This window comes from Capronia coronata, assembly GCF_000585585.1.
Source record: "Capronia coronata CBS 617.96 chromosome Unknown acBCG-supercont1.5, whole genome shotgun sequence".
Classification (NCBI taxonomy): domain Eukaryota; kingdom Fungi; phylum Ascomycota; class Eurotiomycetes; order Chaetothyriales; family Herpotrichiellaceae; genus Capronia; species Capronia coronata.
In genome coordinates this window covers 658,550-683,308 of record NW_006912897.1, presented here as the reverse complement: position 1 = coordinate 683,308, position 24,759 = coordinate 658,550, and the positions used below count along the sequence as shown (strand labels likewise).

The 24,759-nt window shown below is 52.3% G+C and overlaps 10 protein-coding genes across 10 annotated transcripts; 4 read left to right on the top strand and 6 right to left on the bottom strand.

The window, feature by feature from the left end:
• Nucleotides 1-1,111: 1,111 nt before the first annotated feature.
• On the top strand, nucleotides 1,112-2,345 carry A1O1_05926 (uncharacterized protein; the record flags this gene model as incomplete). The annotated part of the gene is made up of 2 exons (XM_007726810.1): nucleotides 1,112-1,535; nucleotides 1,612-2,345. 2 exons carry the CDS (start codon nucleotides 1,112-1,114, stop codon nucleotides 2,343-2,345), a joined length of 1,158 nt encoding a protein of 385 aa, XP_007725000.1.
• Nucleotides 2,346-4,042: 1,697 nt separating this feature from the next.
• Nucleotides 4,043-5,125, bottom strand: A1O1_05925 (uncharacterized protein; the record flags this gene model as incomplete). Its single annotated transcript, XM_007726809.1, has 1 exon — nucleotides 4,043-5,125. The coding sequence occupies one exon, from the start codon at nucleotides 5,123-5,125 to the stop codon at nucleotides 4,043-4,045; it is 1,083 nt and encodes a 360-aa protein (XP_007724999.1).
• A 640-nt stretch (nucleotides 5,126-5,765) lies between these two features.
• Nucleotides 5,766-7,911, bottom strand: A1O1_05924 (uncharacterized protein; the record flags this gene model as incomplete). The annotated part of the gene is made up of 2 exons (XM_007726808.1): nucleotides 5,766-6,126; nucleotides 6,191-7,911. 2 exons carry the CDS (start codon nucleotides 7,909-7,911, stop codon nucleotides 5,766-5,768), a joined length of 2,082 nt encoding a protein of 693 aa, XP_007724998.1.
• A 608-nt stretch (nucleotides 7,912-8,519) lies between these two features.
• A1O1_05923 (uncharacterized protein) lies at nucleotides 8,520-9,743 on the top strand (the record flags this gene model as incomplete). Its single annotated transcript, XM_007726807.1, has 2 exons — nucleotides 8,520-8,565; nucleotides 8,668-9,743. The coding sequence occupies 2 exons, from the start codon at nucleotides 8,520-8,522 to the stop codon at nucleotides 9,741-9,743; spliced, it is 1,122 nt and encodes a 373-aa protein (XP_007724997.1).
• Nucleotides 9,744-10,182: 439 nt separating this feature from the next.
• On the bottom strand, nucleotides 10,183-13,311 carry A1O1_05922 (uncharacterized protein; the record flags this gene model as incomplete). Its single annotated transcript, XM_007726806.1, has 1 exon — nucleotides 10,183-13,311. The coding sequence occupies one exon, from the start codon at nucleotides 13,309-13,311 to the stop codon at nucleotides 10,183-10,185; it is 3,129 nt and encodes a 1,042-aa protein (XP_007724996.1).
• A 413-nt stretch (nucleotides 13,312-13,724) lies between these two features.
• On the bottom strand, nucleotides 13,725-14,324 carry A1O1_05921 (uncharacterized protein; the record flags this gene model as incomplete). Its single annotated transcript, XM_007726805.1, has 1 exon — nucleotides 13,725-14,324. The coding sequence occupies one exon, from the start codon at nucleotides 14,322-14,324 to the stop codon at nucleotides 13,725-13,727; it is 600 nt and encodes a 199-aa protein (XP_007724995.1).
• A 1,691-nt stretch (nucleotides 14,325-16,015) lies between these two features.
• On the bottom strand, nucleotides 16,016-17,521 carry A1O1_05920 (uncharacterized protein; the record flags this gene model as incomplete). Its single annotated transcript, XM_007726804.1, has 2 exons — nucleotides 16,016-16,603; nucleotides 16,652-17,521. The coding sequence occupies 2 exons, from the start codon at nucleotides 17,519-17,521 to the stop codon at nucleotides 16,016-16,018; spliced, it is 1,458 nt and encodes a 485-aa protein (XP_007724994.1).
• A 2,519-nt stretch (nucleotides 17,522-20,040) lies between these two features.
• On the bottom strand, nucleotides 20,041-21,138 carry A1O1_05919 (uncharacterized protein; the record flags this gene model as incomplete). Its single annotated transcript, XM_007726803.1, has 1 exon — nucleotides 20,041-21,138. One exon carries the CDS (start codon nucleotides 21,136-21,138, stop codon nucleotides 20,041-20,043), a length of 1,098 nt encoding a protein of 365 aa, XP_007724993.1.
• Nucleotides 21,139-22,505: 1,367 nt separating this feature from the next.
• A1O1_05918 (uncharacterized protein) lies at nucleotides 22,506-23,531 on the top strand (the record flags this gene model as incomplete). Its single annotated transcript, XM_007726802.1, has 1 exon — nucleotides 22,506-23,531. One exon carries the CDS (start codon nucleotides 22,506-22,508, stop codon nucleotides 23,529-23,531), a length of 1,026 nt encoding a protein of 341 aa, XP_007724992.1.
• A 419-nt stretch (nucleotides 23,532-23,950) lies between these two features.
• A1O1_05917 (uncharacterized protein) lies at nucleotides 23,951-24,328 on the top strand (the record flags this gene model as incomplete). Its single annotated transcript, XM_007726801.1, has 1 exon — nucleotides 23,951-24,328. One exon carries the CDS (start codon nucleotides 23,951-23,953, stop codon nucleotides 24,326-24,328), a length of 378 nt encoding a protein of 125 aa, XP_007724991.1.
• Between the last annotated feature and the right edge of the window lie 431 nt (nucleotides 24,329-24,759).

The following is a 24,759-nucleotide window of genomic DNA, read 5'->3' as shown; positions in this document are numbered from 1 at the left end:
TTCGAGCTCATATGAACAGAAGCGCGACAAAGAGACGGCCGATCTGTTCAATGTCATTGTGCCATCCTTTGACCTGGAGAAAGGAAAGCATGGACTAAACTCATTGTTGTCATTGAATGAAAGGAGATGTACAGGCCGAGGGAGATTCAGGAACTCTCAATCAATCAATGGGCTTTGTTTGAAAAGAAAGGCAGATGGCTCTAGAGCGAGACGTGCTGCATTGTTGGCTCCCTTTGACATGACGAGGAGGATGTTTTGACAAAGTTGCCAGACCTTGGATCCAACAAGGCAAGGCTCACTTCCAGTTTGAAGAACATCATGCTGAAACTGGAGGTTCTTCCCCCTTGATGGACATGAACAAAGTGCTCCAATGCACAGTACCTGCCAGGGATGGGCATATAGTTTGAGAGGACAATGCCAAATGCCGATTGTCTCTTCCGATACTGGAGTATCATGCTTTTGCTACCTCTCTTCTTCCCTTTTTGACACTGAGGCTGCTCTATACCTCGTGCACTGACGGTAGAATACAGGGTAAATACACTTGAATCACCCCTGAACACTTCTCTGAGTGGAGGCTTTCGGCCCATGATTATTGGCCAGAAAATGGGTGTGTCTGACAATAAGGCTGTGGCAGAGCTCTGACAGCGTCCTCGGCGTTTGGGACCAAGCTTGGTGTCAGACAAGAGCATTGTCGGGAAAATAGTCCGCCATCACGTGCCTGCTGTCTGTGACGTCGTTTATAGGTAAAAACTCGGACCAATCACGTCACGATCGCGAAACAGGCGTCTGCCATGCCACGAACGGTCACGGTCGCCAGCCACAGCATTTCATCAATCAATTGACAATTCCCTTCCACTTCCCAATCGCCCATTCCAATATTCCATTCCCACACTGGCACCGCGTCTGATTTCATAAATCAGTCTCTCTCTCCATTCTCTCGTTCCCTTCCTCCTGATCATTCCACCTCGTCAAGCCTGTCGATACTGAGTTTCATACTCCACGGCTTCCTCCAACTCACCGCAATCCTTCCTCAAATCGGAACACTAACCAACCGTGCCCCCCTCCTCTCCCTCCTCCGCCTCCTCCACGAGCAGTGGTCTCAATGAACGCAATGGCACCGCGAAGCAGGCACTCGAAATCCGCCAGCGTCACCTCCAGCACCAGCGACAGCGTCAACGGCGGCATGCTCCCTCCCGCGACTCCTGTATCCAAATCACCCTCGCCCGTGACCACGCGCAAGGCACGTTCGCGATCGACCACTTCTCCGCAGGGACCAGTGACGCCGGTCGTGGTGATTACCAAACCAGACGACGCCGCACAACCTCTTGTGCCCAGAAAGGCTAAGGAGGTGGGCAAGTTCACCCTGACAATCGTACTGAGTACATTGCTCGAGGCAGCTTTCCAGACAGGAGCGTCGTTCGTCACACCGGGAGATTTGGCCTTGGTGTCGCGATGGCCGGACACCACGGTCATCGTGGGCCTCCTGGGATGGAAACTGGCGAAGCTGAGTTTATACTGGTTCCGAGGATTTGACGGTACGTTGCGTCTCGCTCACCTTATTCCTGCGTCGATACGATGAATTCCTTTGGACTGACTCCTGTGTTTCTCTAGCGTACGATGTCGCCAGTGTCTCCCTGCTGCTGTTCACACCGCAAAGCATTCTCCTCGGCCTCTTCTACGAAATCAGCCCCATCACCCTGACGGCGACTACACTTTCGTCAGTCCTGGCAAACGCTCTACCATACTATTTCTTCCGTCCGCTTTCGCCGAGCCACAAACCTGGGTCCGCGCCCAAAGCGAGCCTGCGGAACCGCCCGATCTTGACGGACCCCTACACGGCCATCGCGACGTCTTTGCTTGCGACCACCATCTTTGCCGTGCTGCTGGAGGCGTCGTTCGCGACGTTTCTGCCCGAATGGCTGATCACGCACTTCATGGGACTTCGCACGCTCGAACCCGCGCATCGAGGTCCTTCGGGTCTTCCCACGCTTCTTCTCGCCCTTTTACCCGCCGGCGTGGCGTGTATGGAGTTCCTCTTCGCCCCACCCACGGCTGCTGGCAGCGTCCTTCTCGCGCCACCGGCGATTCCCTTCGATCCGGCCACTGCATCTTTCGCAGCACACGTCTACTACAACGCCTGGGGCTGGTATACTGCACGGCAGAAGGAGTTGATCCGTCGCACGGTGTTCTTGACGGCACTGCTCGTCACAGAGTCGGTGGTGCAGGTATGGGGCACGGTCGCTGGCGTCGAGCTCCCGGGCGCTCTGGGCTACGCCGGTGTCTGGGGTCTAGGAGTTGTGGTGGTGGGCGTTGTACTGGACTGGGTAGGAGGGCCTAGTGATTAGAGCCAGTCTCGCAGATCAACTTCGACACGGTTCTGGGGATGTCCCTGTATTGCTGATTTGTTGTGTTGTGCATGAGTTTTGCGACATGGGTTGCTCGGGCAAAGGCAAAGGCGAAAAGGAAAGGGGCTACTATACGAAGAGAGAATCTTATGATTCAGGACGACATTAGCTGGGAGCAAAAGTGCTCAAGTTCGACCAAGGATATTAACCAGCGTTCCCTGTTTCGATACTATCTGACATGATCGTCCAAAGAAATGAACACGAGTTTAAAGAAGACCAGCACTTGACAAGCACACGCTGTTTGAGAATCGCATCCTCATAGCTTCTTTCTTTCTTTCATGCTAGTGTCATGAATGGATCTCACGACTTTGAACTCATCAGTTGAGCCCTCATGATGTCTCGCCCTCCCCCCTCCCATCCTCTCGAAACTCAAGAGGTTTTCGCTTTTCCATTTCCCATCCGATTGTGATCTCAACGTCAGCATCTTGACACCAGATTGCCTCTTCCAGTCTGTCCCTCTGTTTCGCATGCTATGGCAGTGCTTGCTCAGCCGAGGATTCGATTTCGCGTTTGATTCAATTCGAAATTGGAATGGGAAGATACGCCCATACCGGTCCTTCTTAGAATATAGGAAACCCGTTTCCATTTCATTCCGAGGTATAATATGGAATCTCTTCCTCAAGGACAAATCATTCATGAGTGCATTAATCCGTGTAGAGGCGTTGACTGAAGATAGTTACTTCGCAACCCAGGTTTGACTGTCATGCAACTATCTAGTTGGCTTGGTAGTGAGAGGGAAGTAGTATATCATGACAGGCATAGGTGGCGTATGAATGAATGGAAGAAAGTATATGTGGTGGCTTTTGGGGTGAGGATACATATGGAGTGGCTTTTTGGGCGAGAATCTCTTTGCACTCGCACACTCCTCTCTGATCGTCGGAAGATATCTGATGCTTGCTTGCTTGATAGAAACGCGATCGCGATGGATGGGTGAGCCGTATTGATATCCCCATGGTGGTGGTGGTGGTGGTGGTGGCTGCGAGGGCGATCTTATCTTGACGCACACCAGACTTGTCACCGTCCTTGCTGGACTGGACCGTCTTTCTCGTGGATACCTAGGAAGTAGGGAGGGTAATGCCGCCTTGCTGAGGATTTGACCCGGTCCAACTCTTGGAATAAGGTCATTGATCTCTCGGCGTTGGGAAAGTGTCTTCTCAATGAGGCCTCGGTCCGTCCGTCCGTCCGTCTAGGAGACCGGTTCTTGACCGGCTGGACAGGGTACCGTATCATAGTTCTCGTCGAAGAATGTCTTCCCGGTTGCGTCTGCGTCGGCGTCTCTTCTTCCAGTGTCGTCGTCGGTGTGCTCTTGACGAGGATAATGGTCTGTTCCAAGCGATGACCGAGAAAACGACGAAGGGTGTGCCTCTGTGGTGTCTTGCCATGTTCACACTCCACACTCCACACTCTGCAAGAACAGGATAGTTAGTTGCAGGCGAACCGCAATCGCCGAGGGACTCGAAATAAGTGCCACAAGCGCCGAAGCCGAGTTCTGCATCCTCTCTGAGTTGTATCTCCGCTTTGCGCAGGGGTGGCTGATATTGATATTGATATTGTCCCTCGAGAACCAGAAGAATGAAATCCTCCTTTTTTTGGGGGTCCGAGTTCCATAGATTCTTGCTCCGCCCGATGACATGACTTCAACTCAAGCTTCCCAGCACGATTTCCTCCCATTTCGCCAGCACGGTCTCAATTTCCTGCGGTAGAGATGGAGCTGGACTATTGGGTTTGTCGCCTCCACGTCCCTCGTCGCCCAGATCTAGACTTTTTCCTTTTTCTTGCTGTTCATTCCCTTCTATCCTCCCACTTGTGATCCCTGCTGATTCTCGGTTGGAATAGACGTCTAGCTGAGTCGACACTTCTTGGTGCTGGCTTGAATCTTCCAGTCCAAGCTGAGCAATCTTCGCATCATCCAAGACCTTCAAGAGCTCGGAGATCTTTAGTTCGTCTTTCGCACGTTCATATAGTCTGCGCACGAACTGCACATCAACGACACCTTCATTCGCATCGGCAGTATTGGCGTTGCGACTTTCTCGTGCGCTTTTCCCTCGGACCTCGACTGAAGCGTTATCCGTTTTGTTGTCAATGGTCGAAGAAGCTCCATTCGAAGCGGAAGCGGGCCCAGAGACACCAATAGAACCTGCAAAATCGGACACATGGGATGTTTTGCTGGAGATGGTATTTCCTCCTTTCCTCCTCTCACTCAGACTGCGGCCGGTGTCCACTCCTACATTAGAACTCATAGACGCAGTCGTAGTCGGAGTCGTAGCCGCACTCGTCGCAGCAGACACAATCCCCTCCAACACCCCTAACAACCTCCCAACTCTCAACCCAATCTCCACGCCATAGGGATACCCAGCGTCGAACCCGGCCTGCATCACGCGGGCTTTGCCTACAGACAGCCCCTCTCTATATCCGTCCGTCATATGCTGTCGACGGAGGGACGGGACATCGCTTAGAATCTCGCCACGCCGGGGCCGGATACCAGTTGCGTTTGGATTTCCATTTCCGTTCTCAGCAGATCCATAATCTCCTCGGTCTCGGTCGGCTTCCCCACCATCGCTTGCATCTTGATGGTGAGAAGAATTGTCAAAGCCTTGGTCGTGGTAATCAGACGAAGTATCCCAGATATCATCGTCCGCGCCGGGGGACTGTTCCGGCGTCGTGACTGTGGTGGACGGCGAGGATGCGGGAGGGGTGGATTTCAATGAGGACTGAGACATTGATAGGCGTTGCTGTCACGGTTGATGTTGTGGTTCGTCTATGACGTTGACGTTGACGTTGCGCAAAAGTGTGTGTTTGTGCTGTTGCTCCAGACTGGAACCCGAAAGAAGTGATAGTTCAGAGCCTTGTATAAGGCCTTGTATGGAGGATTGACGTATTGTCAACTTGGATGCAAAGAGGTTCTTGAGAGGGTGGAAGAATTTGTAAGAGACCTAGACCACTGCAATTCAGTCTGCTTCCGGCACGACAATACTGTTTTCCTTTAAACTTTTACATTGATAGGACATGGAATCTCCCGCTTGATGGACAAAAAGAAACAATAATCAAATTGTCTGCTCTGCGAACAAAGTACCGAAGTCAGTCGAACTCAGCCGTACACGTGACGGAGAATTTTGATATCACGTGCATGTTCCTAACACCCACCACACTTGGAAGGTAACAGGATCAAAGCATTACTCCAGCGATTGGGAGCTGTGGGAGCGCAAAAATTGGATTATATCAAGAAGCGGCGTCTCAAAAGCAGGGCGGCCGAACACATAGATTCGCATGTTCATATGACTGACTACCTGACCCGTGCAAACATCTAGTCTTGTTCGCAGGATATGGCTCACCGAGAACGCAGTCTAGACATCACGACCTTCAACCCGTTGCAACCTGACGGTAGTCGCCTTGCACCCTCCAAGCCCGTAGCGGCAGAGCCTGCAGCGCAAGAGCTTTCTTTTCTATATATGTCCAGAACAAAACCGCTCCAATGACGACGAAGATGAAATTGGTAATATAATACCCATCCCGCTGTACAACACAGCTGCCGCCGCCTTTGAGACAGAGATTCTTGTCGGCCTCCAAGGCACAGCTGAACGGGCTCGTAACAGGGGTGATGTCTGGATGAGCTTTGGTGAAAGCGTCCACATCGGTGGGTGGGAAGCAGGTGGCTTTGGTGAAGAGGTCGACGAATTTGAGGATGAAGAATTTGGGGAATGTGCCGCCCAAGTTCGAGACGCTGGAGAGGATGTCAGTCAGTAAAGAGTCATCACATGCAGGAAATTGTTCAAACTTAAACTTACGTGGCTAACAGCGTCATGTATGTCCCCCCGATCGCCGGATCGGCAATTCTGGCGTGGAACGCAGATACCGCGACAAACATGACCGTGTTCATGAATGTCGAGTAGACGTGCGAGGCAATGACCACAAGCATATACCACAACGGAACCGCTTCATCGAGCGCGCTCGGGTAGATCATGATGGTGAATTGAGCAAACACGGCTGCGAGGAGTCGAGCCACGTACGCCCAACACCATAACCTCAAAGGCGTGTACTCGGTCGACCACTTGCCAGCGTAATACCCCAGACTCAGCTCGAACGGAAAGTCGATCAGGACCACCAGGGCCATGTTGGCCTGGCCGAAGCCTTTGTCGAGTAATTTCAGGTTTGTGACTGCGTCGTTGGTCACGAAGCCGAGTTTGGCGATCAAATGGATTGCAATGATGGTCAAGATGTTGGGAAGTTTGAGTACGGCCAACATGCTGCGGTAGACGTCCATGATGCTATCCCGATCATTGGTCTTGTCTTCTCTTTTCATCGCAGCCAGACCGACCGTGACCAGGAGATAGATCCAACCCCAGAATTTCATGTACCCGCCGAGGGTCAACAAGCCGTACTCCTTGGGCACGTTTCTGAACCAAGCATTGGCGAAATCCGGGGCTTGGAGCGCCAGGAAGACTGTGTGCGACAGGAAAGACCCCGCCGTCAGACCGACGGTTTGTGCGGTCGAGGCGTAGGAAATGTTTTGGATCGACAAGAGCGAGATGGCCCACCCGTCCACTGCAATATCCTGTGTAGCGCAGAGGAAGACGAGAAGAAACCACCAGCCCGTGAATCCCCAAACGCCAGACCCATCATCCACCCCTGCAGCCTTCATCATTTCATCAATCCTCCCTCCGAGGTAAATCATTGACAATCCGGAGATAGTTTGAATGGGTGTGATCCAGCTTTTCCTCCGTCCGAACCGTTTGCTCCAAACCGCATCCACTATTGGACTCCATAACAACTTCAAGGAATAGGGGTATATCGCGAGCGAGAAGATTCCGATCTGGCCGTATGAAAGATAGCTTTTCAACAGAAAGGGCACCGACCCCGAGGCCAGGCCCATGGGTATGCCTTGAAGAAAGTAGAGCAGCACAAGCAGGAGAAAGTTGCGCTTGTCTTTGATAGGGAGATTTGAGAAACTGGTTGTCACCATCCCCGGCGTCTGCGGTGTCTGTGGTAGTTCATTGTCGAGCGTAAAATCCTCTCTGCTGATGACTCTGGCCACGTTGGCGGCAGGGTCGTCGCTCGAGACGTGTTTCCGTCTCATCTCAATATGGGAGTCCATACCGCCGTCTGCCTTTCTGTCCGCATGGCCGTTCTGGTCAGTCTCGATCCGCAAATTGGGGCGCGAAGGCGATCGTTTGTCTTTGCTCTTCTTGGCTTTGCTGCGTTTCATCTGCGACGGGGATCCTTCAACCACAAGGTGATCTTGCTCGGAACTCTCAGTTTCAGAGTCCTCCTCCTCTTCGCGACTGTCAACAGGACTTAGATAATGTGTGGATCCCCCGTGGGTGCTGTGTCGGGTTTGCAACTCGTTCAGCTCAATCTCGCGAGACTGGGTTGGAAGTCGTCGGGGCTGATCTTCGGTTGCGCTGATTCTGCTCTGACTCTGGTGGTAGGGAAGGACAGTGTTGTCTCGGGTGGACGAGCGCGTGAGGTGAGTTGGGAATGTAAAATGTTCGGCAATGGAGTCAGGCATCCATGCGGCGAAAAAGAGTGTAGTAAGTGGGTGGATAAAGAAAAGGACTCTGTGTCCTCTACCAAGTGTGGCCAGTTACAAGACAGTGCTAGTCAGGAACGTAGCAGGCCAAGCGGGATGAGATCATGGATCACTGAAAAAAGGTCTTCGAAGATGAGGCTTTCCTTGCATATCTTCCTCCTCTCCACCAACAGCCTGTCAAGGTTGAAGGGTCATGGTGATCGATGTAGAGTTGGGCCTCGTTGTACCTGTTGATGGCCCGCTGAGGATGCGCCAGGTGGCCCCCCGATTATTATTTAATGTGTCTAGCATTTTTGTTTGACCATTTAGCGACAGCCGCTAGAACACAAATCCCTTAAACTGCACGTGACCCCCGATAAACGGCGCGTCTTCTTATCGTCGACGCGTCTCGCGTAAATGGCTGCAAACACACAAATGCGATAGTAGACAGAGCTACTACTGACCTCGGTAGAACCATTTCGCTTGGACACAGCGAATGCGCCAGCAAAGGTTCCCACTACCCACGGCCCAGACCACGAGAAAGAAGGAGAATGGCTCTCGCAGCGTCTCCTCCGGCTGCTATATCAAGTAACTCGGTCCAGGAAACCATGAGCGACTCGCTCGATGAAGAGATCGCACAAGTCAGAGCCGAAAGTATGCCTGCCGCCCTCCATCCACAGCCTCACCTAAACTTCAGCTTCGTCAACCAGACTCTCTGAGTGGCTAAAATAGACTAACTTACCTCAACCACCGCAGTCCAAGCCTTGACTCAGCGGCGCAAACTCTTGGCCTCCTCTCTCCTCTCAACGACAAAAGTCCAAAGTCGTCTATCCCGACTTCGAGACACTGCCGACTCCGCCGCGCCAAATCCAAATATCGTTGCCCTTCTTGAGACCGCAACAACACGATCTCAATACAACGTCCACCGCCTAGCCTTCGGCGCGACATCGTTCCCCTTCCACGACCCCAGTCCCGAACTGCAGTCCAAGAATCCCCTGTTAGGAATCAGGATCGACATATGCGACCGTACCGGCCGGTTCGATAGTCCTTACTATATCTTCTGTGTACGAACTGGTACTGGTACCGGAACCGGGACCGGGAATGGGAATGGGAACAGGAATAGGAACGGGACAGGAGACGGCAGGACGAGTGACGACGACCTACGCATCCACCGCCACACAATCCCCGCGCTGGTCCCGCTGCAGGACTATGAGAAGCGATACCTACCGCTTCCGGACGAAGGGTACGGAAGTGCAGAGGATTCAATCATGACAACAGCAAATAATGAAGGAGACAATGACGGTCCAAGAACACAGGATCTGCATGGGCTTGTCGAGCGAGTCCGTCACGACCTGATTGCTTGGAGACTGAGACAAGAGGCGATCGATTTGCTGCGCGAGGAACTTGGACTCCCGATTCCAAAGGCAAAGTCTCATGACATCCCCAACCCCAACGAAGATTCCAAAAGTATGAAACAAAATATCCCAGATGACGACGACGATAATGATGACCCCGAAGACGAAAACATGGATGGGAGTGACGACGACGGGGCCTCCCATGATCCAGTCGGTCTTTTTGGTGTTCGCGAATTCTCCGCTGTGAGTGTAGATGCTCGTCAAATCCGAATCATCTGGGCCGATGGACGCGTTGCTCGACTCAGAATCACAGAAGAAGGGAGGATAGAGAAGGTCGTCGTCATCGGTCTGGACGGACGGATGCGAGATCAAGAGCGAATATTGATGGATGGGATTCCAATGCTTCGTGAGCTGGGTGAGCGTTTGGAGGAAGTTGAACGGCATCAGAACGCGTTAACGCGGCGCCGGCACAGTTAACATGACGAAATGAAGCACAAGACTAGGCCGGTCGAGGAGACTATGAAAACGAATGGAAAGACGAAATAAATTTTAAGCCCGATGTTGGATCAACAATCAATCTATATATATCCTATTCCTGGGTGAATCAGCCTTGGACATATCTGAACTCAACTCCCGATGACAGTCTTGGCTTAGTCGCCATTCCATTGCGCAAAAGCATGCTGATGAAACAGTGAAAGGGGAAGCCTACCTCCTATTCCAGACAAGGTCCACATTTCGGCCAATTTGTCAAGGTCCAGCCTCGACGTTAAATGGTGGAGCAAGTGTGAAGATATGAACCGACTCTATCACAGCGCCAACAAGCAGGGACTTCCGACCTACCCTCCCTGACACGAGCGGCGGTTGAGCAACCACAGCACAGCATCAGTTGCTCTGAAAATTTGCGGCGATGTCCCAATCAAGATTCGTGGTCGTGGTAGGTTTGAGACGTCTGCCGCGGGGTAGAGCCAGGTACGTTGTCTTCCCGACCGTGGTGTCGTTCTCTGGCAAAAGCGCAGCGGAAATAGCTGGCGAACCAAGTGCCGAAAGGATGACGACGAGCCGGAGCAGGCATTGGAGGTGGATGTGGAGACCTAGGGACAGCGGTTCTCAATGGGGTACTACCGTGAATGGCGGGTCTTGTTCTTCCATGTAAGGCAGTGGTTGGATCAGCAACTTGGTCATGACCCTGATGTCGATCGATCAGGAGAGGCCGAGATGGAGGTCGTGTTTGTTCTGCATTTGGGGCGGGAAGTCTTGCATTTGCAGTAGGATATGCTTCAATCTCTTGCTCCGGCTGTTGCTGATGCTGCTGCTCTTGGTGGTCGTTTGAATTGACATCCGAAGACACATGGCCCTGCTCATCGTTAGCGACTCCAATGCTTGTATCAGACGGGGCATCTTCCGAACCTTCATGATCCATTGGGGACTGCTCATCAGGACCCTGGCCCGACGGCGGCAATCCCGCGTCCGGGTCTTCTTGATCATCTTCACCATTTGAGTGCACCGAATGAGCTGCATTCATCTCCAACCGCAGACGTTCACTTTGCAATCGTGTCACTGCTGCCTCAGCCGAAGCCGCTAGTTCAACCAGGTCATGACCATCAAGCGGCGCTTGATGATGTCTTGTCGACCAGAATCTGACCCGGCTAAGTTCCCAGTACAATTGTCGGACCGCCGCCATTGTTGCTGTAAAGTCCAGAACGGAAGCGAAAGGAGATTCGTGGCATTGGACATAGACCCGCGCATACTCCATCAATGCCGAATCGTACCTAGCGATCTCTTGTTGGAGAAGAGATTGTGCCTGACGGTCGACGGGAACTGCTGGGTCAATCAGCCGACGAAGTGAGTCTCGCAGAATGGTGAACTCCTGCCTGAATTGTGCAAGCAGGGTCATCAATGCGTCATACTCTTGCCTCGATGCATGTACCATTCGCCGTCCATGTAGCTGTAGAACGATCTGGCGGCGGTCACGCCGCAAGCCCGGCAGAAGGACGTCCGCGATGAAGGCCAGATCGGTGGGCCAGCGTCGAATCTCTGCATTCCATGTATGCAGTCGATGGAGGTTGTGTTCATGTTGCTCCAACGGGATTTCTCGCTCATATGGGATGAGTGTAGTGATTGGCACAGCGTCTTCGGGGACCCGAACACCTTGATCCGTTCTTTCATCTTCTTCTGACATAGTCGGCCCCGTCGTGGCTGGTGGTGCAATTGCCGGAATTGTCATCCATAGATGTGATGTGGTAGACCGCCCTACGATCGCCAAAGAAGCATTGGTGAGAACTGCCGCCCACCAATCCGATGGATAGTTTGGACCTGTGGTGCCACGTCTCATGTCCCCAATTCGTGTCAAAGCATGTCGTAGCTGAAGACAGGCTTCTGTTCCCTCCTGAGCAGTGCGCATAGCTTCACGAATGTATTCCTCCAGCAAGGATCTGCGCATGAGGAAGCCCTCTTCCTTCATCGATTCCAAGGTCGCACAGAGCAGCACTTTGGAGAACTTGAGTCCTTCCTGATATTCCATCAGCTGTAAAGCTGTCAATGCTGGCTCCCCATCCTCTACAGGGCCAGGGGCAGCCCGACCGTTCTGACTAGGATCTGTAAGCTGAGGAATTCCGGATGCCGGGTGGAAGGCAAACTGGAGCCGTACCTTCGGATGTGCGTTTCTCCTATCCAAGATTTCTCTCAGCAAGACCTGCAGGCTGAGACAATTGAACATGAAATTTGGAGCGTAATTGGACAGGACCAGCATCACGTACGCATTGTCGCTCAGTCGTAGCTCATCAATGACGGCGCGGGCCAACATGTCAGGCATGGCGTAAGCGACCTCTTCAACCCCTCTGCGTTCTCTCATATGGTTGAGCATGAAATAGAGCCCACCCACATTGGGTTGCATTGCAAAGTCCAACATCACCTTGCGCGATGATGGACAGGCGCTCATTTGAAGTTCGGCGAAGATGGGGCGGATGAAATTCGCGAGAACCCGTCCGGGTTCATCAAGGTCTCCCTGTGCGTTGACCACGTTGTCAGGGAAGAGATCTTCAGGCCGTAGTTGACGTCGACGTATGACTGCTGTCAATTGCATATATCTCTTCATCATGTCATCACCGGTGTAACCAACAGCGACCGGCTCATGAGGGCCATGAGGAAAGAGAGCGATTCCACAAACGCTGCGGAAAAGGTAGTCGATAACGTTGGACCGAGAGAAGGTGGGAAACGATTGCTCACTCCCCTTCTGAAATTTGGTATCGACTGCGGGAGGCCGAGTACTGCCGTGAATACCAGTCGGCACCATTGTCCGGTCAACATCCTCGGCCACGTTTGTGGCGCTTGTACGAGAGACTCTGGTTGATGACGTCTCAGGTCGGTTCCTTCCAGAGGTATCATTGAAGCCCCCATATGACGGCGGGCTCCCTCCCTCTGTGTAGGCAGGCGCAGGAGGCTCCTGTCCTCGAGGGAAGTATGGGTAATGATGGCTACCGATCGGATTGACTTCTCGTGGATGTCGGAGGGTTGTGCCCTGAATCACAGGCCGAGGCTCGTATACCGGTGGAGGATCGTTTGAGAATGAAGCTCGATTGTGCATTGCAGGAGAAGCGCTTACAGCCAGTTCGCTCAGAAGCCGACCGTCATGTCTTGGACGAGCATCATCGGGAGCAGGACGACCACTCAGTGTCAGCTCAACTTGCCAGTCATTGATTGCCTTAGCAATCGTATCCCGGTGGACGGTGAACCCCCAGCGCTCTTTCACCAGAATCTCGATCAAGTGAGGAGGGTGGCGTCTGCTATTGATGATCTCCCAGTAGATTCCTGCCGGCAGCACATGACCTTTCACGTAGCCAGTCGCATCGATCGCAGGGCGCCGGGTAGGAATCAGAATTTCGCCGTTGGGAATCAAGTCCTCGGTGATATCAAACTGCTGTTCTAGTATAGCCAGAACTGTATCCTCATCAATCTCTCGGTTGAACTCTTCCTTGAAATGACAAGGGATGCAACTCACGGTATGCTTATGCTTGAGCAGGTACATGATCCTAGAGGCCATAGTCATGCTGAGTACTTCACCGCTCGTTCGTGTCCGGAGGCGTGGCCATCGGCGGTCATGCATTATCTCTCTCTCCAATGAGGCGTGCGCGTCGAAGTATGAGCTCTTTTCCTTCGCCATTTTGTTGTTGGTTTTTGCCGAAAAGGTAATAGATAAAGCAATCTTGCTGGAAAAGCAGGTCGAAGAAATCTGCAGGAGTTGAACCATCCTGTATCTGAATATGTATGTAATTTTATAACAATCGATGAACGAAAGGCAGTGCACACCCAGCAAGACATGTTGTCAGTTCACATCAACAGGCAATCGAAGAATAACTGCCTTGCCATGGGCCGAAACAAAGAATCAACATGGGCAACAACAACGGTGCGTCTTTGCACTACTTGAGAGATCAAGCAGTGCCTTCATATCAGTGGTCGTCATCAGGTAAACGAGGCCTTTTGTGCGGCAGTGAGCCGCTTTGCCATGTTGATTTCACTCTCCGCCTCCTGGTGTTGCCGAAGGACCTGTTTCATTTCATCATTGATGGCAGATGCAGTATTCCGGCGCTCATCAGGATTCATCGCCTTTCCGTTGAGCTGCTCTTTTTGCTGGGCGATGGCAAGTGCATCATTCAGCAGTCTCCTCTCGCGTTGCTTGGCTGCACTCAAAGTGTCTTCCACTATTGGGACTTCCCAATGTGTTTCGTTTTTTAAAGCCTTATAGATGCTAATCCGGTTTGCCTTCTTAAAGGGTATGCTCAATCTGTTGGACATGGTGGATCGGCGGGAGATAAGCTGCTGGTTCTGTGCAACACTTTCAACAACTTCGGTGACTACCTGGAGGGTTTTAAAGCCGGAGTGTCGAATGACCGATTGAATAACCTCTCGTTTGGCCTGTCCCTGCCCTAATAGTTCGAAAATTTTCCAGTACGCGGGTAATGGTACCTCATGGTTGCAAACATTGATGGTAGGGATATCATCCCAATTTCTTGAAGGAGCAGCCACAACCCAAAAGGAATCAGGGGCGGGGGACGATGACATGCTGAGAGATTCAGGCAGTGCGGTACAAGGGAGTGGAAGCATGGGGGCATCTGGGAAACACCGCGAACGATACAGCCGCTGTGTGAGCGGCCATTGTCGCCGGTTCCTTTGTTATCAATTTGAGTTTGATGGGGGAAAGTTGACGCAGCCTGCAACGGATGGTACTTTGAACAAAGAAAGAAGATGATGGACATCGCTTTCATCGCGATTCACGAGTCAGGCTACACATGAAGACAAAGAAACCGCGAGCCAGACTTCTTCATATCTTGCAACCTCCACTTTTGTGCTTGCTGGCGTTTGGTGTTGGTGGTTCATGTGTACCCCAGTCCTCAGTAATGCTTGATTGCCGTCTTCAACAAAGAAACTGGTTATACCGCTGAGGCAGTGGTCGTAGCCAAAGAAGTCCCATAGTCAATGTGTAAGCGATGGACGGAGTATTGGACGTGTTGAACCGCAGGAAAGTTGGGGCTCTTTTGAAAGAGCCAACTCACTCTTTAGATGCAGCACATCTACCAAGGCTCGACCGAAAGGAAAACATCTTCGGTGCATGCAGCCACCACGTCACCAATCCGTCGGCACTATCTGCAGCAACGCTAGCAACAAAAGGATAGAAAGCTGTTTACGCCATTCCACTGCAAGGTTGCGGCTCAACCGAAGGCTTCTTCCACTGATCTCCCAGAGGGATCCAGGGCAGCGTCTAGGAAGAAGGAGCTGGTTGACCTCGACAGACTCTTGGGCTGGGGACTGCCTGTCGTCCAGGCCCACGGCAGGAGGTAGGGGAGTACGACAGAGGAGCCATAACACACTGGCCGGCGATGGGTGCGAAGGACAGCTTCGTATGATGTCTGGTGATGATGGTGCCGGTGAACAAGGCTCTAGGGAAGCTGTGAGACAAAGGGAGTATAGTGAAAGATGATGACTGTCTGGACCACAAGTACAGAGGTGTCAGACTTGAATAAGCGTTGGGAAAACTGATTCGAAGATGTTGTGACAAAGAAGACACAACTGAAGTAGTAGGGCACAGCTGCAGCCGCCTGGCGCAGTCTCTAGTTTAATGGGCTGCATTAGGAGGTGTCACATGACATCGCTACTACTTGTGAAGTCGGCAGGCCGGTAGTGAGAAGAGCTGCCTTGCTTGCCCAGGTGCCTCCTTCGGGATACAGGTCCTGTCAACACAGTTCATCTGTAGTATACCTTAGGTAGGTAGCACTATCCTTGTTCATGGAAGCAGTGCCTTTGCCTGGTAAGAGCAATTTTTCGCTTGCCTCTGCTCCTCGACTACAGGTAGCCATTCCATTCTCGCCAGTCTAGTCCATTACCTCCACGTTGTGGTTACTCTCAGCCGGCTCGTTACCACAATGCCATGCGTCATTCCCGGCTCTTGGTGCCTGGAAGAAGCCAACGTACTGCAGCGGCGTCTGCTGGGAGGGTTAGTTACCATGCGTCTCTCCTCGTCTCGCATCGTATCCGTGCAGATGTCCATTAATGGGCGCCCGAGGGCCATCATAACTCTCCACAAAGTCATTGCGGTCGTACAATAAACATATACAAGCGATGGCCGGGGTATCTGATATCAGTAAAGCGAAACCATTGCGCCATATAACTCATGAAAACAAGCGGCTTTTTCCGGTCGTGCCTGAGGCTCGGCTCAATCAAATATCGTGGGTCAACATTTTCGGTCCGGAACGGGGTCAAAATGCGATTCCGGGAGCGTGAGAATCGCCAATGGCGAAAACATCTGGCAACGGGGCGTACTTCAACCCCGTAGCTTTCTCCATCTTGATCCGGACAATCAAGGCCTGGGTTCGCCATCTGGCCTCGATTCTCGCGCGCTTCGCCACCAGAGTGAGTCTCAGGTTCGCTTCCTGGCTGGCAAAGTCTCGATCAATGTCTGCCAGCTCGTCCTCCTGTTTCTTTTCCAACTCTTGAGTCTCCCGCTCCTTTTTGGCAATTAATCTCTCGACGGCTTTCTTTTGTTTCCCTCGCAGCACATTGATCTTCGCCGTGTGCAGTGTGTCCATGGCGTCCCGCTCACGGTACTGTTGAGCGAGGTTATGGTAGTCCTTCTCCGTAACTTTGCGCTCCGGCAGAGTGGAGTCGGTCGATGGACGACCAGAAGCCGGGTCCACGGGAGTGGGAGGAGGCGTTGGATTTTGACAGTACGCCTCCATGTGTCGTAGGCGCACCATCACTGTCCGCTTCTCGATCTCGTGCTCCTTTTCCATCTTCATCTCCTCTTCGAGTTGGCGTGCCTCAAGATCCTCAACAGCCTTGTCAGTCTAGAAAGCGTCAGCGTGTAATGCCACAATATATCAAGCATGACTCACTCTCGCGCCCTGTTCCGCAAGTACTTGCTCATGCTCTTGCCTCTTATCTGCCTTCAACTTCTGTCGCCGGGCGCTGAGCTCCGCGATCAACGAAGCCTGGAATTCCAAAAATCGGGCCTTTTCATCAAGTTGTGCGAGCCTCAGATCCAGCATTTCCTTGCACTCAGCGCTACGTTTGAACGCACCCGGGTCAAGTGATATTCCTTGCTCATAGCTGAACTTCGAGGAAGGCAAAGGCTGTGACCAGGAGCTCTTACTTGACTTCATCGATGACGGGCTCTTGATTTCAACCGATGTGTCTTCAGTGTCCTCGGTGTCGACGTCGCTGCTCATGTTCGTCAGGGTGGAAGAAGTCAGCGCAGTGGACCTTTTCTTTCGAAATCCTGTCATCTTTTGAAGGCTTCGTCTAAGGGGTGATCTCCTTTTCCTCTCGGCATCGGCGGGAGAGGAGGGCGACTCTGAGCTAGTGGACGACCGCTCTGGCACTTGTGAGGCTTGCCTTGCAGGGCGGTGTTCGCTGGATGCACAAGACGTTGCTGCAGTTGACTGGGATCGGTTGGGACTATGGTTCATGGAATCGGAAGCGATTGTGGCCGTAGAGATGGAGGATGTGAGACCTTGGATGTCGGAAGTAATTGGAAAGGGCGACAGGCCGAGATTCTGTGCCTCCATGGCGATCCGATCGTCCAGATCATCCTCGCAAACTGGTGATTCCAATTTGAGGACGAACGTATTGTAACCAGACTCATCGAATAAGTTTGTCGGTAACGGCCAGGCTTGCCTCCCAGAGTCACTTGAATTCCAGGACAATTTGCCCGTCGGGATTTGAGTGTTCTCAAGCAACGGCCAAGGGCGCTCGACCGTCGCCATTGTGAATCGGACAGCGACGAAACGTCTTGTAGCCTAATTCATTGCTTATTGGATGGCTGTGTTGTGCAGGATGTTGTCTGGAGGAGCAGTTGCTGCTGAGCAGCGGCTTGTATGAGGGCGGGTGTAACGATGAAGAGGAGGAGTCGGGCTCTTTGCGTCCGCGTTTTGAAATTAGGACCGAGAGGAGCCAGAAGGCAGGAGACGGGTGGGGTGCGCGATGTTGATCCGGTCTGGAGACTTTCGGTCCAAGAGCGTCCGTGCGACGCCAGTATGCGTGAATTAGTCGGCGGTAGTCGGGCAGGCGTTGGGTTGACTCAAACGTTGTGAGATTCGTCCCGGGGATGGTGATGGGCGCAGGAAAAGATAGAAGTGAGTCGGTTGTGACTGATGCAAAGAAGGAGATGTTATGGCAGCGGCGCTCGACGGCAACGCAGGCGGATGATCAGTGGGAGGCGATCCGAATGTGAGAGATCTGAAACAAAGAGGAGACTTCAATGTCCGCACTATCTTCCCGACGAGCGAACGTCCTGTGCGTATGGTCGAGGGCAAGTCAGTGGGCGTCAACCAGTAAAGGCAACGGCAACGACGAGAAAGGACCAGCGTAGAAGCAGGCGGAGTGCGAAGAGCGGTTCGAGGTTGAGATATCAGAGGATCGAGACCCAAGGACCGAGCGAGGTGCAGAAGTAAGGCATCAGTGCATGAAGTGTCAGTCAGGTCAAGTCCCAGTCAAATGCTTCTTCCAAACGTACGACACGAAGCTTGACTAGGTTGGTAAAGGCCGGAGTCAACACACTGCAGCAGACAGGGACCAGGTCCCTGGAGAATGAGAGGACGAGACCACTCCTTGACGCAGATCTACGAACACACCACCACAACGGGCTTGCCCTCTCTCTGTTCTTGTCTACTTCTAGTCCTGTCGGGCGGTGCTCTCTTGCTCTTTCAGCGGTCGTATATGCTCGGTTTGGCAGTCTAGAGTCCAACTGTTGACGCCACTGACTCTTGCATGTTCTTCTTTCATCCCGCCGGGTATGCAATCAGACTGGGGTGGCTGCACCCATCAGTGATCTTATTCTCCGGAGGTCCGATCCTATCTTTGTGCCCTGATTTCCTGAAATTTGTCTGGCTGTCCTCTACTCGTAATGGAAACTAACTCGGGGTGAACTTGGTCTGGCCAGCGCCGCACATGCAGATGAGAGATGCAGGTCGAATCGAGGCTCGGGTGTGGGTGGGCTGGGCAGATGGTAGAACAGATGATGGCGACGAGATCTGTATCCAAGCATCCGAAGGCGTTCGCGATCGCAGTCGATGGACGGAGCGAAGCGAGGGGCGCCGAACAGGCTGCTGAGATCGCGGGGTTCTGGTTAGCTGGCTGAGTGTTGCTGGACTTCGGGACACGCTTACCAGGCATGATTTGAAGGGTCTGAAAGAGCTGATGGCTGTCGGGTCTGCAGACTCGGAGACTGACAGGTGTTGACTTGCGACTAACGGGAGCAGCAGATCGGTGCAGTGGGCAGAGAGTGGACAGTGGGCAGCCCCTAGGCACCACTACGGGCTCCGTCAGTTTGGGTCTTAGGTGGAAGTACAGGGTGCCCAGTGCCAGTGCCAGTGCCCACTGTCCACTGCCGTGCCCAATGCCCACTGTCGCCTGGGGGCTTAGGGGCCGCTTCAACCTTCCGCCCTTTCTGATTTTTTCAAGTTCTCAATAGAGAAACCGAAAAGATTCAGTGCACGCGTCACGTATACCTCATCCTGTTTCATTCTTCATTCACGGCACCATCCAATATCGAAGGTCAACTACCGACTTCGCACTGCATGACACATGCTGTTAGGCTCAGATGGATCGCCGATGTTTTCCATTCAGCCACCTTTGCTTCAAGCACCTTTGCGGATGGAGCCTGGCCCCAACGCAACGTTTGAACGAGGGTCCAGATCTAACAGTGGACTTCGGCGCGGCAGTTGCCCTACTACGGGAGTACACACCCTGAAATAACACCCAACCATCCCTACCCTAGCAGTCGTGCACTCCCCACTACTATTCGCATAAGAAGCGGCGAGTCCAAAGTGAGTGCCGGTGGTCGCGGTGTCCTACACCGTACATGGGCTTAGATTGAGATGACATTCGAATGACTGCCTGATCTGACCCGGCACATGCGCATGCGACGAGAAGCCTTAGGAATAGGCCGTTTCTGGAAAACAGCACGGCGACTGGCGCCGACCCTTAGTCAAGGGCGGTTTCAAGACGCTCTGTAGTCCTCGCCGCGAAGAAAGTTGTTTTGGAATCAATCGCCGGGGAGAACCACCTAACGAGTCTGCTTTCTGCATGGCGCATCAACTCAGCGTCTTCGTCAGCAGTGTGTCTAACAACTGTCTCTGGGGCTGCGTGTCATGTTGCCTGAGACTTTAGCGACATCTACCTCAGACCCCCAAAGAGTAGAGTCCATGGGTAGATTGTGATGGTGAGAGTCGTCGACGCCGGCGTGATTTCGGCGCTCTCTTCCTAGGAGTTGTATTCCGATGTTTCAAGACTGCTGTTCCATCCTTTTGGTATGCATCAGCGCCAACTCGGGCACGATCAGGCTTTCGATTTCCATGCCCTCGGTGACCGTCCCCCCCTCAAGGTCAACGTGTTCCATTCCATGCTTGCGTTCGGCCTTTCCGACCAACTCTTCGACTCCCGAAATACTCTTGGATCTCCGTGCTTTCGGAACTCGGATCCACCTTTCTTCGCCATCTGAAGTCACAAAGACCACCTCCCACTTGCGGGTGCTCAAGAGATTGCCGATGACCAGGTCATGGTGGTATCGTTTCAGGGCTTGTTCCGCTTTGCTGACCAGGAGGCTCGGGTTGGTTTCGAGCTTGAAGCTAACAATCATGCTGCCTTTCGGGGCCCAGGACTGCACCAGGGTGCTTAGGAATTTGGGAACCGGGTCAAGGTTGACGACCAGTTGCCTACTGGCCCCTGACCCTTGGCCTCCAGCGTCGTTGTCGCGAGACTGAATTTTGTGCTCTTCCATCCGTTCTCGCGGGATAAAGAAGTCGGACACGGCCGCGGCCAAGTAAAATAACGCCCGGTTACCCAGCGGTTGCATGATGACAGCAAGACTGCGCAGCTCGAAGAGGTAATCAGTAACCGTCGTGAAAGGGAGCAGTAGCAGGAGCCGATTATCCTTCGCATGGTGATACTGCTGCAGAACTCGCCGCATCTTGTCCTGGTATTCCTTGCGGACTATGACTCGCCCATCTTCGGCCTCATCCATGAAGTCGAGGAAGCAATTGGTGCTGTGACTGTAGTGTCGAGAGTACGGCAGAAGACTGAATTGTCTGTGGAGGAAGATGACGGCGTATCCTTCTTGTAGGAAATATTCGGCGGACGTCGCTCCACGGGTGCCTGCCGAGAAGTTATCTATGAAGCGCACTGTCTGGTTCTCTAGAGGCACAGTGGTGCCTCCTGAGGTGACCAGAACAACTTTCCGTCTGGGTGAATTCTCTAAGTGATACTGGATGAACTCCCGCGCCAACGATTGGTGACTCGACAATGCTTTGGGCGGTGGATTCGTATGGAAGTAGTCATCAGCCTCGTGCCCTGCTGGCAATCCGTTGGCTTGGTGTGGTGGCATATTTCCTTTTATTTACCAAGGACAGATTGTGTGTTTTCCGCAGGCACAGGTGCTCGTTTCGTCAATAGGTCAAAAGTGCACGATGCTAGGCAATTGTGATGGCGAGATCAAACGACACAGTTCAAAAATCCCGGGGTCAAACCTGGGAGAAGTGAATTGGTGGTATCAGAAGGGAGACGAATTCACTCGTGGAAAGACGGCTGTCGTTGCAGGGAATTGAAGCTCTTTTGTTTCTTTCGAGGATGAGATATGCTGCGCAACATCCATCATACTCTCCAAGAATGTGTTATCTTTCGTTTCTCATGCGGAGCAACGTGGCGAGCATCGGCCACGAGGTCGCCTCAAGCAGTGAGGCTAGATATTCGACGATGGTAACGCATAGATCACAGCCTCCAGTGGGATGCTGGATGGCTGGATTAAGGACGGAGAAATGGATTGCGAGGTGTTGAATTGTTTTGTTTGTCCACTGCGTGTCAAGAACCGAGGCATTGGATTCACTGCATTATTGGCACTTGAACAGAACTGCGCTCTGCCAAGCATGACGAACGGTCGAGATTCGGGTGTGACATCACTTTGGTCGACTTGTTTCACGTGACCAGAGAGATCCTTCCGAATTCCTGCCACGCCGCTTTTTGAGCTTCTAGGCAACCAGCAAGGCTGATTTCTATTTCTGTTCTGTTTCCTCTTCTACATCCTTCGTATTCGGATTTCTGTGTTCAATTTCATTTATGAATGCCATGATTGGCGCACTAAGTACTGCTCAATACCCTACAGGGGTCAGGAGGGGTCCTGAGAGTTCGCCGAACCATCCTGCTTTGGGCTCATTCTGCGAATAATGTTTGTAACACTCTCTGTGCCATCGATGGACAACCATAGGCGACCGACTACAAGGCACCCTCGAGGATTTCTCGCTGCCAGTAACACTGGAGCCTGCAGAGCCCGTCGCACGTCCAATCTTGTGTCGAACAAAGACCCTTCGGAACTTCTCCCACAAATGATCTAGCGGATGGTTTCCTTCTGTCAACAACCTGCAAGATTCAAGCGTTGTCTTGAGGCTGTCTATCAAATGATTCTGTTCTGGCCGTCTAGTCGACCCAAGATACGTCGCGTGGCTCCTTGACACGATCGCCCAGGCTCGCTATCCAGGGTTGTTGAACTGATAAGTTGCTCCTTTGCTCTTTATACTTACATTACTGTTGCCCCCAGAAAGGTCTCAAACCGTATTCACAGCAGACCTACCCTCATCGCACGGATATTTCGACTGATTAGCTTCATCTCGCCCTTTCATTGCTGCATCGAACTGCCTACATTGCTGGAATCTACGTTGTCCCACAGCTACATCTACCATTGGCATCTCAAGGCCAACCATGGTGCACATTGCCGAAGGGTCATACTGGGTCTACGCGCCTACAAAGCACATCTCCATCGTATTTGCCATCCTCTTCTTCATTTCCACAGCTCTTCATGTCTGGCAGAACAGAATGAAGTACAAGTCCTGGCGCATTGGTTTTCTCCTTCCATGGGCTGGCTTGCTTTTCGTGGTTGGGTTCGCCCTCCGTGAAGTTGGCGCCTATAACTACGGCAACCTGAATGTCTTTATTGCCAGCACGGTTCTTCTCTTCCTGGCTCCCCCAGTTTACAACGGCGCAAACTATTTCATCTTCGGAAGGCTTCTCTACTATGTGCCTTATCATTCTCCTCTGCACCCTGGTCGAGTGTGGACAACCTTCATCACGCTGGATACCATCGACGGAATCATCGCGGGCAACGGTGCTTCATACGCTGCGAATTACAAAAACACCGCGTCTCAGGTCAAGACGGGCATCGTACTGGTCAAAGTTTCCCTATTTCTCCTGCTGGGCATGTTTCTTGCCTTCATGGTTCTGATCGTTATATTTCATCGGCGTTGCATCGTAGGAGGCGTCTTCACCTACAACATCAAGGTCATCATCTACGAGCTCTACCTTTCTGGATTCCTCATCCTCATTCGCAATACCTATCGGACTGCCGCGTTCTTCTATCCGCCCGTTTCGCCGGCCAATGGAGACGAGGTCTTTTTTTGGGTCCTTGAGGCTCTTCCAATGCTGGTCAACACTTTCCTTATGAACATTTTCCCCCCAGGAAAGTACCTACCGAGCAACCACAAAATATACCTTGCTGTGGATGGGAAAACAGAGGTGGAAGGGCCTGGCATGGTTGACAAGAGGTCTTTCCTACTGACGCTCATCGACCCGTTCGACCTGGTCGGACTGATCCGAGGGCAGGACAACAAGAATAAGTTCTGGGAGAATGATGGCATTGGTGGTCCAGGTGATTCTGTCTCGCTGAACGACGCCAGCGTCATACAGACTGATGAGGCTGATGCAGGGCCAGGGAAATGTGGTTTGTCTTGAAAGGATGTTTCTTGGAGCTGGAATCATGTTCACGTGTGCCTGCCGAATTGTCTTCCACGGACACTGTTGTCGGAATATATAACAGCCATTACTATACATGGTCACACCTGGACAGATCACGTGTTGATTCTTTGAATGGCTACGTCATCACTACACGAATCCAGCACTATAATTCATGCCACCAATGAGCGTCTTCATCCGGATATGCTCGGATATATTTTCCGATGCGGACCGGTTGACGTCATCGCCATTTAGTCACGACGTCTTAAAAACAATTCTTAAACTTGCCTTTGTCTTCATGTTATGACCATATCTGTTTGTCCCTTGCAATCTCACTCTATCCACCTAGCACGGAATTCGAACTTCTTGAGAACTATCCCAAAAAGAAAACTGAACGCGACTTGCATCACACTTCAAATATGGCTGACCGAACCCAAGAGAAGACTCATGGCTTCTTGAACGATGTGAAGTCAGCTGTCAAAGGCGTCAAAGGAGCAGGCGACACCATAAGAGGCACAGTCAATGAGTCTATCGACACGGCCTTCAATGAGAAGGAAGGAGAGACGGCCAACCGCGCAATCAAAGAAAAGGGCAAGACGGAAATGCAGGCCGCTGACCAGCATTTCAGTGAGCCTGGCACAGCACCTCCCACTGGAGGACTCAGTGGCACAAAGGCCACAGCCAGCGGCACCACAACCGGTGCTGGTGCACATTCAGGAAGCGTGGGGAACATGGGCAGCAGTGTCCCCCAAACTGGTCTTGGTGGTGAACCTGCTCCAGCAAGGGAGAGATATTGAGGAAAGTCAAGGGGACAACCATAATGCGGTGTTTCAGGGGAGGAGTCTTTGATCTCTCGCATGTTTGCGAACGCCACGGTTACGCCAGGTCATCCATTAATTGCGAGGGTTGCCATGGTTCATAGATGAGGGAAACGCAAACCATTACCTGCTTCTCCTAACGCCAACGTTGATCCCAGTTTTGTTGCTCACACTATCTCTTGGTCAATCTCTGCCTGGGCCTTTGTCCTTATATCATCTATTTGCCCTGCATTGCATCCTTGTTATTAGAGCAAGCGGTATTGAGCTGGCAGCTCCTCAATTTTGCCGGTGGAAACTTTCAAACCCCGGAAGCAATCGTGCCTGGGTAAGAGCGCACCCATCTCGGCAGGATTTATCATGAGCCCACCATCAGATTTTGCTGAAAAATGTCCCGTACAGTTGCTCACTAC